The 16,596-nt window shown below is 40.0% G+C and overlaps 1 protein-coding gene across 4 annotated transcripts in view; it reads left to right on the top strand.

The window, feature by feature from the left end:
• Positions 1-16,596, top strand: part of HSF2 (heat shock transcription factor 2) — a 40,985-nt gene that overhangs the window by 22,217 nt on the left and 2,172 nt on the right. For 3 of the 4 annotated variants that reach the window (XM_090135838.1, XM_031611243.2, XM_090135837.1), the window contains 9 exons: positions 54-181; positions 936-1,060; positions 4,319-4,394; positions 5,504-5,565; positions 5,677-5,761; positions 6,606-6,775; positions 7,935-8,204; positions 8,686-8,791; positions 14,051-14,104. In XM_090135838.1, coding sequence (XP_089991964.1) covers positions 54-181; positions 936-1,060; positions 4,319-4,394; positions 5,504-5,565; positions 5,677-5,761; positions 6,606-6,775; positions 7,935-8,204; positions 8,686-8,791; positions 14,051-14,104 — 1,076 coding nt within the window. The remainder of the gene's footprint in view (positions 1-53; positions 182-935; positions 1,061-4,318; positions 4,395-5,503; positions 5,566-5,676; positions 5,762-6,605; positions 6,776-7,934; positions 8,205-8,685; positions 8,792-14,050; positions 14,105-16,596) is intronic. The other variant, XM_031611244.2, reaches the window with a different exon arrangement.

The raw sequence follows: 16,596 nt of genomic DNA, 5'->3' as shown, positions 1-16,596 counted from the left end.
TTAGATGCGAGTTTTTTTCTTTTCTTTTCTTTTTTTCTTTTTTTTTTTTAAAGATGGCTTCCGTAAAGTTGTCCATGTTGATTCTGGCATTGTCAAACTGGAGCGAGATGGTCTAGTTGAGTTTCAACACCCATATTTTAAGCAGGGTCGAGAGGACTTGTTGGAACACATTAAAAGGAAGGTTAGTGAAAACTCAGTATATAAACCAACTATAGTAATTCTAAATGACATGGCAAGTTTTAATTGTGGTATTGTAAGTCCAGCTGGATTTTGGTGCTCTCATATACGTTCTGATTTACTTAAAGTTATTCTGGGGGCTTTGACTATGCTGCTTTAGCTAATTATTTCTCTCTCATAGTGAGTTTAACAGGCAGCAAAAATGAGTTATGCAAATAGAAGGTTTAACAGATGCATGTTAAGAGGGCAGAACATGCTTTAACTTTACCATTGCTAATGTAACAATTTATTTTTTTATGTAGCTTGTTTCAGAACATAGCTGCAAGAAGTAAGCTTCCCACCCAGGAGAGCTGAAAGCAAACATATAAACATGTTTGTTATGCTGCTATTATAGTTCTGAAATTTGCTCTGCTGTTACTGAAAATCAGGTGAATAAGAGTAGATATCAAGCAGAAATACAATAACTATGGTGAGAGAGATATGCTTTTTAGCATTGGGTTAATTTGAAGCAGTTCAGATGTAAGCATTGAGTATATGCCTGGAGAATCTAACATAAACAAATGTTTATAATAAGTAAGGGTGATATGGCATCTGTTGTAAGAAGTCTCTGTTTCTGTATTTACATATTTGATGCGTGGTTTATTACTGATTTTAACTCAGTTATCAGCACTAGAGAAGTTATACTTGATCTTCAAAAGAAAATAGTAATTAACAGTGAGTGAAAGGAAGTGTTGTTTCTGAATTCTCATCTCTTAAAGGTTTCTTCTTCGAGACCTGAAGAAAGCAAGATAAGCCAGGAGGATCTCTCCAAAATAATAAGTAGTGCTCAGAAAGTGGAGATTAAACAAGAGACTATTGAATCTCGACTGTCTGCCCTGAAAAGGTAAATGCTTTGTCAACAGCTGATCCCTAAAATGGAGTAATTCTGGTAATAGATATTGGAGAACAAATATGTCATAAATGTAAGACCTAATTTTGATTTCTTAGTGTTCAACTTGAACTATTGTTGTAGGAAGATAAATTTCAGTAAAAGATTTGCATTAAAATTGAATATTTAAATATGACTAAAAGTAATAGGCAAAATTGGTGTTTGAAGAACTGTCTTTGATACTAGTTCCTTAATGCTGCTGAGGTGGAATATTCAACTTAGTTCTTAGCATATGCCAAATAAGCTTAGTTGCTGTGTTTAGTCTGAGGTAGTTTGGTTCTTGCAAATTACTTATGATACTTTCATACTACAGGTACTGTTCTTACTCATTGCTTTTTTTATTTTCCTCTTGCTGTCTTCATTCCTCAGTGTTGAAATTACAGGACAGTTAATCCTTATGAAAATTTGTTTGGAATTGTAACTTGAAAATTCATTAGTTACAGCCACAGATATGTAGAATCTAAAATCCAAATATAAATGGAGTATTTTTATAGTATTATTTCCTGTTTAAAATAATTATGTTTTGTTGTTAATAACATGAGCAGCGTGAGTCAGAAATATTTGTATGTGTAGACAGAGTATGTATATGAAGACAAGATTTATAGAGATAAGCTCTTGCACTTAAGGAAAGTACCTTAGTGGTAACTATCTCCAGGATTTCGAATTGTGAAAATAATTGCTTGCCTCTGTGGCAGAGATAACTAGTAAGTTCAAGTTTTGAAAAATAAATGGTTTCATTCACTTGGCATCTTCAGTTCTTATTACTGAAGTTTGAAGGGCAGACTTATTTTGACTAGGAAGGGTCTTTATTAGAAACTGGCCAGTCTAGAGTAAAAAAGGTTCCTATTTACGCTATTGGGTCATATAATTTGGGTTGGAAGAAGCCTCAGGAGGCCATCAGGTTCAAACCAGGGTCAGAGCAGTGCTGACTGGCTGAAATGACGTTTGGTTTCTAATGTCTGGACAGTTTGCGAAGATGAAATGATACAATGTCTTTGACATCTAAGTTATTCAGTGAGAATTAAATGATTTAAGTAAAACTGGATCTAAATCAGAAGAGCCAAGTTCAGAATCCCTGACTGCTGTTGTTGAATTTGTGATGGAACTCTACCTTTAAACTGTTGGATGTTTTAATCCTCAAACTGCTACTAAGCTGCATCTTACTGCATATCAACAACTGTTTATGAAAACTGAGCTTAAAGTTCCCTAAAAACATGAAACACTGGTGGAGAGACTTTCATCGTTTTTTGGCATACATCTTGAAAATTAAACTATGAAAGAGGGAAGGCTGGTCTGTTGTCTTTCCTTATGTACTGAAGCTTTTGATATTCATTATCTACTGATGAATGTGCTTTATGCTGTCAGAAACCACAAGGTTCGTGGGTATGATAGCAAGGGTCACTTTATAGCAGTTCTTATGCTTTCTCAGTTCTGGACTCTTGTGAGTACTGCCAAGGTTGTAAAATGACAGTGTTTCAGGAAAACTGCTCTCTACTGTGCTCATCACCTAATGTACCCCTTTACTGGAATTAATTAAAGGCAACCTGTAGCTGTGTGTAAGACTTGAGCTTGTTCTACAAAGATCTGTTCAAGATGGATGTACAGTTTCTGCTAGATGGCTTCCCTCTAGCAAGAGATGTGTGAGGGAGGGCAAATAGGTGTAATATAAATGATGAACTGCAGTATTTGCTACAGAACACTATTTTTAACCTAGTCACCACCATTAACTATACGTTTTCACCAGTGAAAAACATGTGCCTGCATGCTGTGCTCATAACAGTCTGTACCAGAAGAAGTGACCCACTGTTTCTTAGCTGCTATTTTACTATCATTGCTAGTAAGATGTTGCCCACACAGTCCATCTTTCATCTGCCTGAACAGATGGAAGTCACAAGGCACCAGATCCAGACTATACAGTGGGTGCAGTAGGACAATGCGGCCAAGGTTAGCATTGTGCTTCGCAATCTTTGGGCTGCTATGGAGCCTGGAGTTATCATGTTACAGGAGGTTGCCTCCCCTGACCTGTCTCTGGAAGTTTGATCCTTCAGCTTTATCAATGTCTTGATGCATCAGTTGGAATTGATGGTCCAGGTTCCAGGAAATCCAAAAGGATCACCCTTTTTCTATCCCAAAAGAGAGTGCACGTCGCTTTACTGGCTGAGAGCTGTGTCTTGAGCTTTTTCTTTGATGGTATATTCACATGTTGCCACTTCATGGACAGTCGTGCTGTTTTGACTTCAGGTCATAATGGTGACACTACTCATCACTAGTAATGATGTGATCCAGAAATTGTCACTTTCAGACTCATTGGTACAGTAGGTCCTGACAAACTTTCCTGTAGTATTTTCTGTTCCTTTTATTCATGGGACCCACCTGGCACAAACTTTGAGATATTCCAGTGTTGTCACCATTGTTTCCAATGCACTGAAGCTCATACTCAGTGCCATGCTCAGCTCCTTGATTGTAGTCTGCTGACTGGCATGGATGAGCTGATGGATGGAGATGCTGTTCGTTACCCAGAGCTGTGCACGGCCATCCAGAACACGGCGTGTCTTTGTCACTGTCACCACCACTGAAATACACCACCCACCACCTCACTGTGCTCACATCCACTGTTTGGTCTCCATATAAACATTCAGCAAGTGTCAGTGAATGTCAGTGGGTGCAATTTTTTCCACATGGAAGAATTCAGTGACACACCATTGCTTCATATGCACTTTCATTTCAGATGCCATTTTGTCAGACTGCCCTTCTGATGCCACCTGTTGCACAGCAACAAAATATAACAATATTGGTGGGATGGTTCAGCATCTACTGCCATACCACCACATCCATCTCTGATGTTGTGGGTCAGTGTGATAAAATAGGAGACATTACTTTCTGAGCAGCTCTCCTAGAATGAAAAGAAGGTAACTGTTGTTTGAAAGGGCACAAAACACCTAATTCTAAAATGCTGAATTAGTAGTAATGTGTGTAATGCATAACTTGGGGAAAAAGTGTTTTATGGAGTTTAGAAGTTCTCCTCAGGGTATTTGTTGTGTTTGGTTCTCCATTTTATAATTATTTGCAAGGATTGCTAAATGATTTTTTTCTGTTTGTACAATCAAGAAAAATTTCAGAGAGCTTTAATGAAATTAACTACTTTTTAACAAAAAATAATAATATGAATACTTCAAAATTCAGTTTGATTTTTAAATTATCCTTTTCAAACAGGGAGAATGAATCTCTTTGGAGGGAAGTGGCAGAACTGAGAGCAAAACACCTGAAACAACAGCAAGTTATTCGGAAGGTAGGGCTTCATTCAAACACAATCAGTGGGTGTTTCTGAAGTAGGAATACTCTGTGTTACTGTCCTGGTGTCAGCTGGAATAGAGCTGATTATCTTTGTAGTGTCTGATGTGATGCTATATTTTGTCTTGAGGAGAAAAATAATGCTGATAACAGACCAGTATTTTAGTTGTTGCTGAGCAGTGCTGTACAGAGTCAAGGACGTTTCAGCTTCTTCTAGTGTCCTGCCAGCAAGGGGGGCTGGGGATGCACAAGGAACTGTGGGGGGACAGAACCAGGAGAGCTGACCCAGAGTGGCCAAAGGGATATCCTGTACCATATGGTGTCATGCACAACTATGAAACTGGGGCAGCTGGCTGGAAGGAGCAGCTGCTGATCGGGAGAAACTGGCTGGATGTTGGTTGATGGGTAATGAACAATTTCTTTGTGCATCCCTTGTTTTGTAAATACATATGCGTGTATGTAGATGTGTATATTTTTTTTGTCATTACCATTTTTCCTTTTCTATCTATTTTGGAAATTCTTTTCCATTGAAGCTAACTTTGTATTTCTAATGATATCAGAACAATAGATTATTGAATGGAAACCACTAATAACACATTAGCTTAGCTTGATGCTTAGATCTTTGATCAACCAAAACTGTTGTAAATTCAAAGAGTTTGCAGGTTCTTTTTTTTTTTTCTTTACATATATTTATATTACAGTAATACTATAAGCTGCAGATAATTACTGTGTCTTTTTTCCATGTTGTTCAGGCCAGATGTATGCATTTAATTCTTAATATTAAAACATGCAGCAAGAGAGACTGAGATTTCAAGGGCAGAGGCAACTGATAAATACTGTCAACTGTATGGGTCCTTTTTTTTCTGAATTTATCAAGAAAACTTTTCGCTAGGCCGCAGTATTGATAGATACAGGTTACACATATGGTCAACGTCCTTACATTGCTTATAAGAATTTTTCTCATAGTTGAATTTACTTTTTTTCTCTATAGCAAATGAAGTGTACAAATTTATTCTTAGTGCTTGCTATGTGAAAAAGATACCTTGGTGCTTTGAGAGAAGCAATTATAGAGCAAAGTAACTAACTATAATACTCTTTTCTTCATAGATAGTACAATTTATTGTTACCCTGGTGCAGAATAATCAACTAGTGAGCCTAAAACGCAAGAGGTAAGTATGGTCTTGAAATATTGCTAGCCACTCAGTATACTGACTTTTTTTTTCTTAAATAAAACCTAAGAATTAGTTCCTAGATGACTGACTTCCTTTTCTGTGATTTAGGCCTCTACTTCTGAACACTAATGGACCTACAAAGTCAAATGTATTTCAGCAAATTGTGAAAGAACCAGCAGAAAATAATCATCATGTAAGTTTAATTTTGTGCATACCATTTGTTATGGTGAAGAAAGTAGTGAAGAGGACCAGACAGATCGTGTCTTTCTTACTGAGGATAAAAATGTTGAAGAGCTTTCAACTTCTAGAAGTGGTATAGCACATTTCCTTCAGAAGCAAGTGTGTTGATAATTGCCATTCACTTTTCAATATAATCACATAGAAGCCACTTAACTACGTATAGCGTCATGGGAAAATGCTGATAGCAGTTGCTTTTAATAGTAGTGCTGTTAAAGACATTTATGTTATGTTGTTGTCTTCTTGAGTTAGGAGGCACAATGCATGAACAGGAATCACCTGCAAAGCCTAGCCTTGCAGAGTCACGTTAAGTTCTTGTGCTGCTTGAATGTCCCACCATTGAAAGATACATTCTGCTGTCCAAATAATTCTGGCTGGGGAAATTATTAGAATTATTAGCTTGGGACTAGAATTAATAGCTTTATAATAAAGTATAAATGGCAGAACGTGACTAATAATAACTTTTTTAGTATTTTTAGTTCATTTGTAGTCTTGCCTTTGTAGCTTTTTGTTGCTTTTGTTGTCTGACATTGGTAGTACTTTGAATACCTTTATTATTTGCCAAACACTTTTTCTGTAACTGCTCTTTTCCAGCTTGCTCATTTATATATATTATTTATATATGTGTATATATTTCTATTTCTATTAAACACAGATCTGTACAAACTCATTGTAGTCTCTAAAGCATAGGAAAACCTTCTACCTCTTTAGAATTGCGGTATTGAAAGATACAGTGATAACTGTCAGAACACTGAAGCTAATTGTCCTTCTGTCCCCTCATTCTTAAAAATTATTCTCAGGTACCTCTCAACAGAACTGAGGGCTTAAAACAAAGAGAACAAATTTCAGATGACATAATTATTTATGATGTTACTGAGGATGTGGCTGATGAGGAAAATACCATGGTTGATGAAGAAAATGCTCCCATTACACCAGAGACAAATGAAGATACCACTTCAGATTCTTCTAAGTAAGAAGTCTTTAGAAGTCTACATAGAAAGTGGCTTCCAGTACTGAATAGTATGCAGTAATTCAGGTGTCTGGAGTATTCTTGCATGTATAGGAACACGATCTCCGAATTCGCACTAGATTTCCTCTGGATTTGTTCCATGTAGTTGACTGGCTGTAGGAGGTTTTAATATGTTGATAGAAACTAGTGAAAGTAATCTGTATTATTACATTCTTGTTAAATGTGCTATTTGTCCAAAGACAGAATCAGTTACGTCTACTTAATTTTTGGTTGTGAAGACAAGACAGCTATTCAGTTTCAAGAACTTTGGGGTTTTTTTGCTTTGTTTGTTTTGTAGTTCCAAGTGTTTTGTGACTGCATTTTATCTTTCTGTACTATAGAAATAGTTCATCTTTTACCTATGAATGCTTCAAACTTGGTTCAGAGATTAAGATGCATCTCTGTTCCTTGGTTGCGTGGTACTGATAGGACCTGTGTTATGCCACGAGAAATAAAATTTAGAGATTACTATCTTATACTTGAATTAACACTTGTGTTGTTGAACTGATGTCTGGGAATGCATTCTCTGTTAGAAAAGTTTGAGATTAGGTTTCAGTAGGTAACACAACGACTTCAGGGTTAAGAAAACTGAAAATATGGAGATAGCAAATGAAAACTGTTTTTTCTGTTTTTTACGTTACCTTCCTTGTATACATAAGAAGCTTAATTAACTGTAATAGTATTGACTGAGATCATTCATGTTATGGCTAATCCAGAGTTAAATTGTGTTTCACCAGAAAGATGCAAACTACTTGTGGTCTGTCTTGTTTGGTGGTCTTACGTGTTTTGTCCTACTTCATGCATAGTTCACATTTATGTGCAAGCTTGTACTTGTTATAATGCAAAAACATGAGAATTCCTATATGCTCAGAATAGTTGTTGTTGTGACCTAGCACAACAGTATTTACTGGCTGAGCTGCATTAGCTCAGCATGTGTTACTGTGCCATACCAGTGGAAAATAGGTATGTTTAGAACATCTGGCTGTATTTCCTGTTAAAATGCGGAAGGAAAACTAATTTCCATATTTTAGCCTGGCTGAAATGGAAAGTAACTAAACCTCCACATTTACAAATTTAAGAGTGTATAAAATATTCATAATTTATTTGTCTTGTTTTACAGCTGCAGTCGTTCTCCTGATATTGTAATTGTGGAAGATGATAACGAGGAAGAATATGCCCCTGTAATTCAAGGGGATAAAAGCACAGAATCGGTTTCTGTCTCAGCTAATGATCCCCTCAGCCCTGTCAGTGACAGCACAAGTCCGCTCATGTCGAGTGCTGTACAGCTGAATAACCAGTCAACTTTAACTGCGGAAGACCCAGTCTCAATGATGGATTCCATACTCAATGAAAATGGAGTAATTTCACAGAATATAAATCTCCTTGGAAAGTAAGTAGCCTGTTTAAGTATCAGAAATTATTGTTTGAAGTCAAAAGAACTGAATAGTGACTCCTAGTTCTCCTAGTTGAGAACTTATTAGCTTTATTCTGGTAATGTAATTTGACAGTGAAATGTTGTAGATAACACCATTTAAACTAGTGTCGATGTCAGGATTTATCTGCAGGGTTCCTGCAGGCGGATTGGATTCTATTAGAACAAGTGAGATGCAGTTGTATTTCTGCTCATGATAGTTGTAGTCTAATGTTAATGTGATTTCTGTTCTGGAGTACCAGTCTTCCTTACTTGGCCCCTCCTCTTCAGGGTAAGGTTTAAGTCTTTCCCAGGAGTTATTTTTAATGAAAAGCAGTCGTCATAGTTCTAGTGAAAATTTTTAGGTGATATACTAAATCTGTGCCAAACTTAGCTGTGATATCTTTTTTCTTCCTTCTTTTAATAGATGCAATATTACAATATTTTTTTTGTTTTCCAGAGTTGAACTTCTGGATTATCTTGACAGTATCGACTGCAGTTTAGAGGACTTCCAGGCCATGTTATCAGGACGACAGTTCAGCATAGATCCAGATCTGCTGTTTGATGTAATTTTCATAGAATCATAAAACGGCTTGGGTTAGAAGGGTTTTTAAAGATCATCTAGGTCCAACCACATCAGCTATGTACAAGGTTGCTGGATCAGGCTGTCCAGGGCCCTGTCCAACCTGAACTTGAATGCCTCCAGTTCTAGTGCCTAATGACTCTCTGAGTAAAAACTCCCCTAATATCTAATCGAAATTTCCCATTTTTTAGATTTAAACCTTTCCCCCTTGGTCTGACTCTATCAGGACATGTAAAGAAAAATTAGTCTCCCTTCTGTTTATTATAGAGCTCTTCTGAAGTATTGATAAGCTACACTGAGGCCTCCCCAGAGCCTTCTGTTCTTCACACTGAACAAGTCCAACTCTCTCTACCTTTGTAGGAGAGATGCTCCATCTCTCAGATCATCTCTGTGGCCCTCTGGACCTTTTTCACCAGTTCCATGTTCTTCTTGTGCTGGGGGCCCCAGGTCTTTATCTTAAGTATTGTAGAGCAGAGTTGTACAGTTGCATCCCTTGCCCTGCTGGTGACCCTTTTTGATTCAGCTCGGGAAACAATTGGTCTTCCAGGTTGCAAGCACACACTGGCTCCAGCTTTTCATCCACCAGAACAGAACTCCCAAGTCCTTCTTGGCAGGGCTGCTCTGAAAGATTTCTTTTTCCAGTCTGTATGCCTCTGGGATTGCCCTGACCCAAGTGCAACAACTTACGCTTGTCCTTGTTGAATCTCTTTAAGTTCTTGTAGGCCCAATTCTCAAGCTTGTCCAAACCTCTTTAGATAGTATCATTTCCTTCTGTTTTATCAGCTTCTGTTTTATCACAGCTCTGCTGTGAGCAAACTAGCTGAAGGTGAACTCTATCCCACTGCCTAGGTCATTGATAAAGATGTTGAAGAGCACTGGTCCCAGCTGCTCTTCGTGGCTGGCTTCTACCTGAACCACATCCCTATGGCTGCTGCCATTCCTTATCCAGCCTTCAAATAATTCTCTTCAATTTTGAGGTAAGGATGTGGTGTGGGCCTTGCAGAAGTCCAGATAGAGGACATCAATTGCTCTGCCTCTGTCTGATGCCATCACAGAAGGCCACCAGATTGGTTAGATCTGCCCTTGGGAAGACATGCTGGCTGTTCTGGATCTCCTCCTCGTCTCATGTACTTTAACAAAGCTTCCAGGACATTATTGTCCATGATCTTCTTAGGCGGAGACAAGAGGCTCAGCAGCCAGTTGCCCGGATCTTTTCTCCCTTTCTTAAAAATGTGAGTGATATTTTCCTTTTTCTAGTCCAGGACCCTGGCATGTATGTCATCCAGCCCTATACACTTGAACACATTCACTTTCATCAGGTGATCTCTGACTTGCTCTTTGCAAGGAATTTTGCTCCCTCCATCTCCTGTCCAGAGGTTCAGGGGCACAGAGTATAGAGTGTAGGAAGACTGACTGTCAGTGAAGTCCAAGGCAAAAGATTTACTGAGTCTTTTCCATGTCTGTTGTAGTCAATTCTCCCTTCTCATTGATCAGAGGGGCTACACTCTCCTTGGCCTGTATTCTTCCTGGACCCCATGTCCCTGCTTCCACCTGTGCATTTCTTTCTTATCTATTAGTTTAACCAACAGGTTTTCAGCCATGCTGGTTTTCTGCCTCCTCTGCTTAATTTCTTATACTTGGAGTGGAGAGCACTTGTACACTCAAAGGCATCCTTAAAGAGCTGGCTGCTCTGCTCTGCTCCTTTGTCTCTAAAGGATAACTTCCTAGGGGATCTCATCCAGTAATTACTTAAACAGCAGGAATTTTGCTCTTTGGAAGTTAAAGATCTTGACTATGCTCTTTGCTAGGCCCATGTTTCTCGAGATCATGAGCTCAATGAGGACATAGTCATTACAGCCCAGACTGCCTCCAATCTTAACCTCTTTAATAGGCGCATCTGAATTATTGAGCACCATGTCAAGTGATGCTTCAACTCTGGTCGGTTTGTCTGAATCAGGAAGTTGTCCTCAGTGCGCTCCAGGAGTCTCCTGGATTGCTTGCAGCCTGCTGTGTTGCTTTCCCAGCAGACATCCAAGTAGTTAAAATCCCCTATCAGGATGAGAGCCTGTGAGCATGATATTTCTTGTAGGTGGAGCAAGAAGGCCCTTGAACAGGCAGTGTGTGGTAGACCTTGACAGCCCCATGTCCATTATGAGGAGCTGTCCCTCATTTTTACCCACAAGCTCTTGACCTGGTCATGACTTCTTTAGAGGCAGTTCTTCATGGTCTATTAACTTCTGAACAGAGAGGGCAACTCCTCCACTCCTCCTGCCCTGCCTGTCTCTTCTAAAAAGCTTATAGCCCTCAGTCATAGCAGAGCATTGTGTAATTTGTCCTACCATGTTTCCATGATAGCAATTAAGTCCTCATTTTTTAATTGCATCATTTTTTCTTCTCCTTATTTCCCATGCTAAGTGCATTAGTGTAGAGACACTTCAACTGGACTATCAGCTGTGTTACCTTCTTGGAGGAGCCCTCTTGATTGCCTTTGGGACAAATCTTGAGGTTTTCTTGTGCTGCATTCTAAAGTGACAGTGTTTCCTGGCTCTTCTCTGTCACTCAAAAGTACATCCCCTCCCCCAATCAAAGTTAGCTTAAAGCTCTGCTAATCAGCCTAGGCAGTTTACTGCCCAGAACATTCTTGCTGCACCTGCTCAGTTGCATCTGATAATAGCTTTATTCCTGATCCTTCCAACATTCTCCCAAAGGGCATAAAATCTCTTCTAATGTTTCAAAATATCCTTGTTGCAGCCTGATATGACCCAGCTTGAGTGATCAGGAATGGATAGTAGTTCTCTGGCTTTATCAGACTTGGTAGCCTCTTCTTGATGCTGCTGGGGGCACACATTCATGACATCAAATCTGTTTGATGATCCGCATGACAAATGGATGTCTTTCAATAAGGAGTCCTGAATTACAAGCATGGTTTTTTTTTTTTTTTTTTTTTGTAACACTGGTTCTGACTTGGGTCTTTGGTGGATGGCTGCATTAAGTTGGTCCATTCCTGGGTCTGAACCCTTCTCATGCCCTCTCTTCTTTCCAGCCCCAGAACCTTGTATCTGTTGCTTAAGGGCACTTTGGTGGCAAGGTTAAAAACTCCTTGTGTAAGTTGAGAGTCTAGTTTCCTTTACTTTGCATGTTTCTGTGGTCTGTCTCCACCAGTTTGGAAGCTGGCTTAGCTGGTTCTCCTTGCAGGGGCTTAAGACAGGGCTGTTGACTTGCTTGTGTCACTGAACAACACTATATGCATTAGTTTCTCTCCAGTTCCCATCTGGTGATTGCCTCATGCAGCCTAGCAGCTTGCACCCATGATACCCCTCTCTTCCCTCAGGCCCTTGGGGAAATTTCAGAGTGTGGAACTGAAGGTCTGGGCAGCTCGAGGTCTGTCTGGGGGCGTGTGTTAGCCTGAGATGGTTGTGACTCCCAAGTCTGGGTTTCTGCCTCAACCTGTCTGTTGCAGCAGGTGGTCGTCATGTTTATTTCAGTAGAGCGGTGCTCTGTGCTGTGAGCAGCCTATTGCCCTTCCTTCGCCAACTGCTGTGTGGTATTCTAACTGATGGCCATGTTTTGGTTGCTTGTGTTCCTGGGGGACTCGCTCATGTTAGGGGTGTTATGCTGCTGCTCCTGGCTCTGCCTGTACCTCCTCAGCTGCTCTCAAATGAGAACTGGCAGGCCCAGGTGTCTCTCACCTTATCCTGGGGTCTCCTCTGCTTCAGGACTCCCCTTGCACACAAGGATCCCCTGCTCTACTGCAAAACATATCTGCACTGGAGCTGATTGCTATGGAAAATGACCCAAATTTTCTGTTTATTTGAATATTTTTGTACTGTTTTGGTAATATATTGTGTGGATTGTTACTGTTTAAAATGGACAAGTTTTTTTTTTGCCTTCCATTTAAAAAAGGAAAGTTATAAGTATTTGTGTGTATGTTAATTTGGGGCATTGGTAAAACTAATACACAGCTGCCCTCAGTGTATGCTGTAGTGATGACATTGATTGAAACTTTTGAGTAATGGCTTTTTAGTGAAATAATGCTTGTATTTGTTGCTGTCTGAACTCAAGATACTGATTAGATTAATAATCTTTCTTTGAAATAGCCTAGCACACTATCTGTCTTCTCCGTAAGCTTGTGCTAAAAAGGCTCTTTTATTACAAGTTTCTCTTGACATTTCAAGTTATTTCTTAGTAGTATTTGTATGTTCTTAATTTCTATTCAGGTTCATGTCAAGTAGAATGATTTGGTTGGGAGGGACCTATGTGGGTCATGTAGTCCAACCCTCTTGTTCAAAGGCTGGCATGAAAGATCATGTTGCTCTTGGTCTTGTCAACATGAAGTCTGAACTCTCCAAAGGGAGTCTGCTTGGGTGCCTGCTCTACTGCTTTGCTCTTTGTGAAGAATTTTCTTATGTCAGTCACAATTTTTCCTGCTGCAGCATGACTCTCACATCTTGTCCAGCTCTGTGGAGTTTGTCATCTCAGTAACACTTCTTTATTAGTAGTAGAAAAGTGCACTTAACCACCCTTGTCTGCCCTCTAAAGACAAAATAAGCCATGCTTCATCAGCCCATTGTATGTCTCATGCCCCCTAACCATTCCTCCAGACTCTCTAGTGTGAACATTCTCCTACTGGGAAACCTAAAGCTGGTCACTCCCTGCAGCATGTGGTCATGCTGCTGGCTCATGTGGGATGTTGTCTAGCAGGACTCCACTCTCTAGGGAGCCATTCCCTGTCCGTTTGGTCACTAACCTGGGTTGGTGCATGGGGTTATTGTGTCCTTGATACGTTTGTCTGTTGAACTTGACAGAGTAACTGTTAGCTCACTTTTTCAGCTTGCTGAGATCCCACTTAACACCAGCTCTACTCTCCCTTGTGTTGTTGACTCTTTCCAGTTTGGTGTTTCTTGAAAACTTGTTTGGAGTTTGTTCCTCATTATTGTACACAGATTTCTCCATGGAACAAATCAAGAATGAATCGGTATTCCTAACACTGCAGCAAACAATGTTACTCCAAGTTAGATGTGCTTATAGTTATTTTCTTTATGACTGAAGTTTTTGTGATTCCAAACAATGTAAATTCTAACACTTTCTTTGCAAAAGTGGTAACTGCCTGTAAATAAACTTTAGTTGTGATTGGGGCTGAAAACATAGTTCAGGGATTGTTCTCACACACACAGATGTGACTTCTTGTATTTTTAATAGGACATTGAGATACCTAAAGCTTGATATGTTTTGTCTTATTCAGCTTTTTACAAGCTCCGTGCAGATGAATCCCACAGATCATATCCCTAATACCAAAGTAAGTCTTAAATCCATTGCTCAATGTACTCAGTAGTTGAGAGATGCAAACTTCTTTCATCCTTTACTTTTTTTCTTTACGGGTATAATTGCACTTTTTTTCATTCTTTTAATTTCAAGACTTTCGTAAGGATAGTAGAGCTGCAGGTGAGTTCATCCTGCTTGATAGGCTTTAAATAGGAAGGAGTAATTAGGAGCAAATAAGGTCATTTAGAACTGTTAGGCCAACACCTGTGCGTATTACTAGTCTTTTGTATTCTCTTAAATTTTAGAATTTGTGAATACATATATGCTTTCTCAGTAGGTTTTCATCTGTGCTGTTTGGTGGGAACCATTAGAATAAGCAGCAGAGCAACATACTAGCTCCTCGAGTTTGTCCTATTCATTTGTGAGTGTTAGTTCTTGTTTGAGTAAGTCTGTTTCCATTTCACATTTTTCTCTTCCAGGCGCTGTTAGTTCAAGTTACTGATATCAGTGCCTCTTTCACAGAATAGTAGGGTTTGGAAGGGACTGCTGGAGACCCTCTCTGTTAAAGCAGGTTCTCTAGAGTAGGTTGCACTAGAAAGTGTCCAGGTGGGCTTTGAATATCTCCAGAGAAGGAGATTCCACAGTCTCTCTGGGTAGCCTGTTGTAGTGTTCTGTCACCCTCGAAGTAAAAAGAAGTTCTTTCTTTCTCATGTTCAGATGGACCTTACAATGTTCCAGTTTCTGCCTGTTGTCCCTTGTTCTATCACTGGGTACCACTGAAAAGAGCCTGGCTTCATCCTCTTGACACTTACACATATCTACAAATATCTAAAGGTTATCCTCTCTCCTCCAAGCTGAACAGTCCCAGGTCTCTCAGCTTTTCCTCGTAAGAGAGATGCTCCAGGCTCTTGATCATCTTTGTATCCTGCTGCTGGACTTTCTAGTTCTTTGTCTTTCTTGAACTGAGGAGTCTGGAACTGAGCTCTGTACTCCAGATGTGGCCTCATCAGGGCAGAGTAAAGGGGGAGGAGAACTTCCCTTGAGGCTACACTTTTAATATACCCTAGGATAGCATTGGACTTAGTGGCAGTGTGAGCATGCTGCTGGCTGGTAGCCAACCTGTTGTCCACCAGTACCCCCAGGTCGTTTTCCACAGAGCTTCTCTCCAGCTTGTCAGCTGCTAACCTGTGCTGATGTGTGCAGTTATGCTTCTGTAGGTGCAGGATGCTACACTTACCCTTGAAAGGGCAAGTTGAACCTCGCAATGTTCATCTCCACTCAAGTGTACTCTGCAGCCTTTCCTGGTCTTGCTGAATGGCAACACAGCCTTCTGGTGTGTCAGCCACTCCTCCCAGCTTTGTATCATCAGCAAACTTATTGAGGGTGCATTCTATCCCTTCATTTATGTCACTGATGAAGATGTTAAACGAGACCAAACCCAGTACTGATTTCTGGGGAACAGTGCTAGCAATGGTTCCCCAACTATACTGCTGCTGATCACAACCAATTCTCAGTCCATCTCACTGTCTATTCCATTTTCTTTGCCACGCTTTCCAGGCTTACCCCTGAGGATGTTACAGGAGACAGTATCAAAAGCCTTACTGAAGTCAAGGTACACAACATCCACTGTTAGCTGTTCAGTCATGTCATTGAAAAAGACTACTAACTGGCCAAGGATGATTTCCCCTTGGTGAGCCCATTTTAACTACTCCTGATAACCTTCTTTTCTTTCACTTGCTTGGAGATGACATCCAGAATAAGATCCTTCTCAACAAAGGGGAGTTCTTCCTTTTTCCAGACTCTCTCTTCCAGTATCTAGGATGGCTGATGACCAGGCATAGCAGTAAGGGCTGAGGCAAAAAAGGTGCTCAGTAACTGTGTTTACAGTGTCCTTCATTTACCAGGGCATCTACCTCATTTGGCAGCAGGCCCACATTTTCCCTTGTCTTCCTTTTGCTATTGATAGACTTAAAGAAGCTCTTCTTGTTGTCCTTAACCTTCCTTATTAGATTAGAACCTTCCTTTAATTCCAGGTGGGCCTTAGTCTTTCACATTGCATCCCTGCATGCCCTGACAAGTGTTCCTGTATACATTCTAAGTGGTCAGACCCTTTTTCCACATTCTGCTGACTTTCATCTTCTGTTTGTGTTTTCCCAAGAGCTCCTTGCTCATGCATGCAGGTCTCTTGCTGCCTTTACCCAGCTTCTTAATCTCAGGGTTGCAGTGATCTTGAGCTTGGAAAAAGTGGTGCTTTAACGTCATCAGGTTTTCTTGGGTTCCTTTACCTTTCAATGCTCTAACCTTACGGAATGCCTTCAAGTGAATCCTTCAAGAGGTCTCCTGAAGGCCAGGATTGCAATCCTAATTATTACACTGTTTTTTCCACACAAGATCAGAATTCTGCTATCTTATGGTCATTGCAGTCAAGGCTACTCCTAGTCTTCACATTCCCAACTAGTCCAGAACAAGGTCCAGCACTGCACTTCTCATCTCCTCCACCACTTGTGTTAGAATCATCAGTGCTCT

The sequence above is a fragment of the Phasianus colchicus genome, chromosome 2 (genome assembly GCF_987193195.1).
Source record: "Phasianus colchicus chromosome 2, bPhaCol1.hap1.1, whole genome shotgun sequence".
NCBI lineage: Eukaryota > Metazoa > Chordata > Aves > Galliformes > Phasianidae > Phasianus > Phasianus colchicus.
This window is presented reverse-complemented; position numbering and strand designations above follow the sequence as displayed.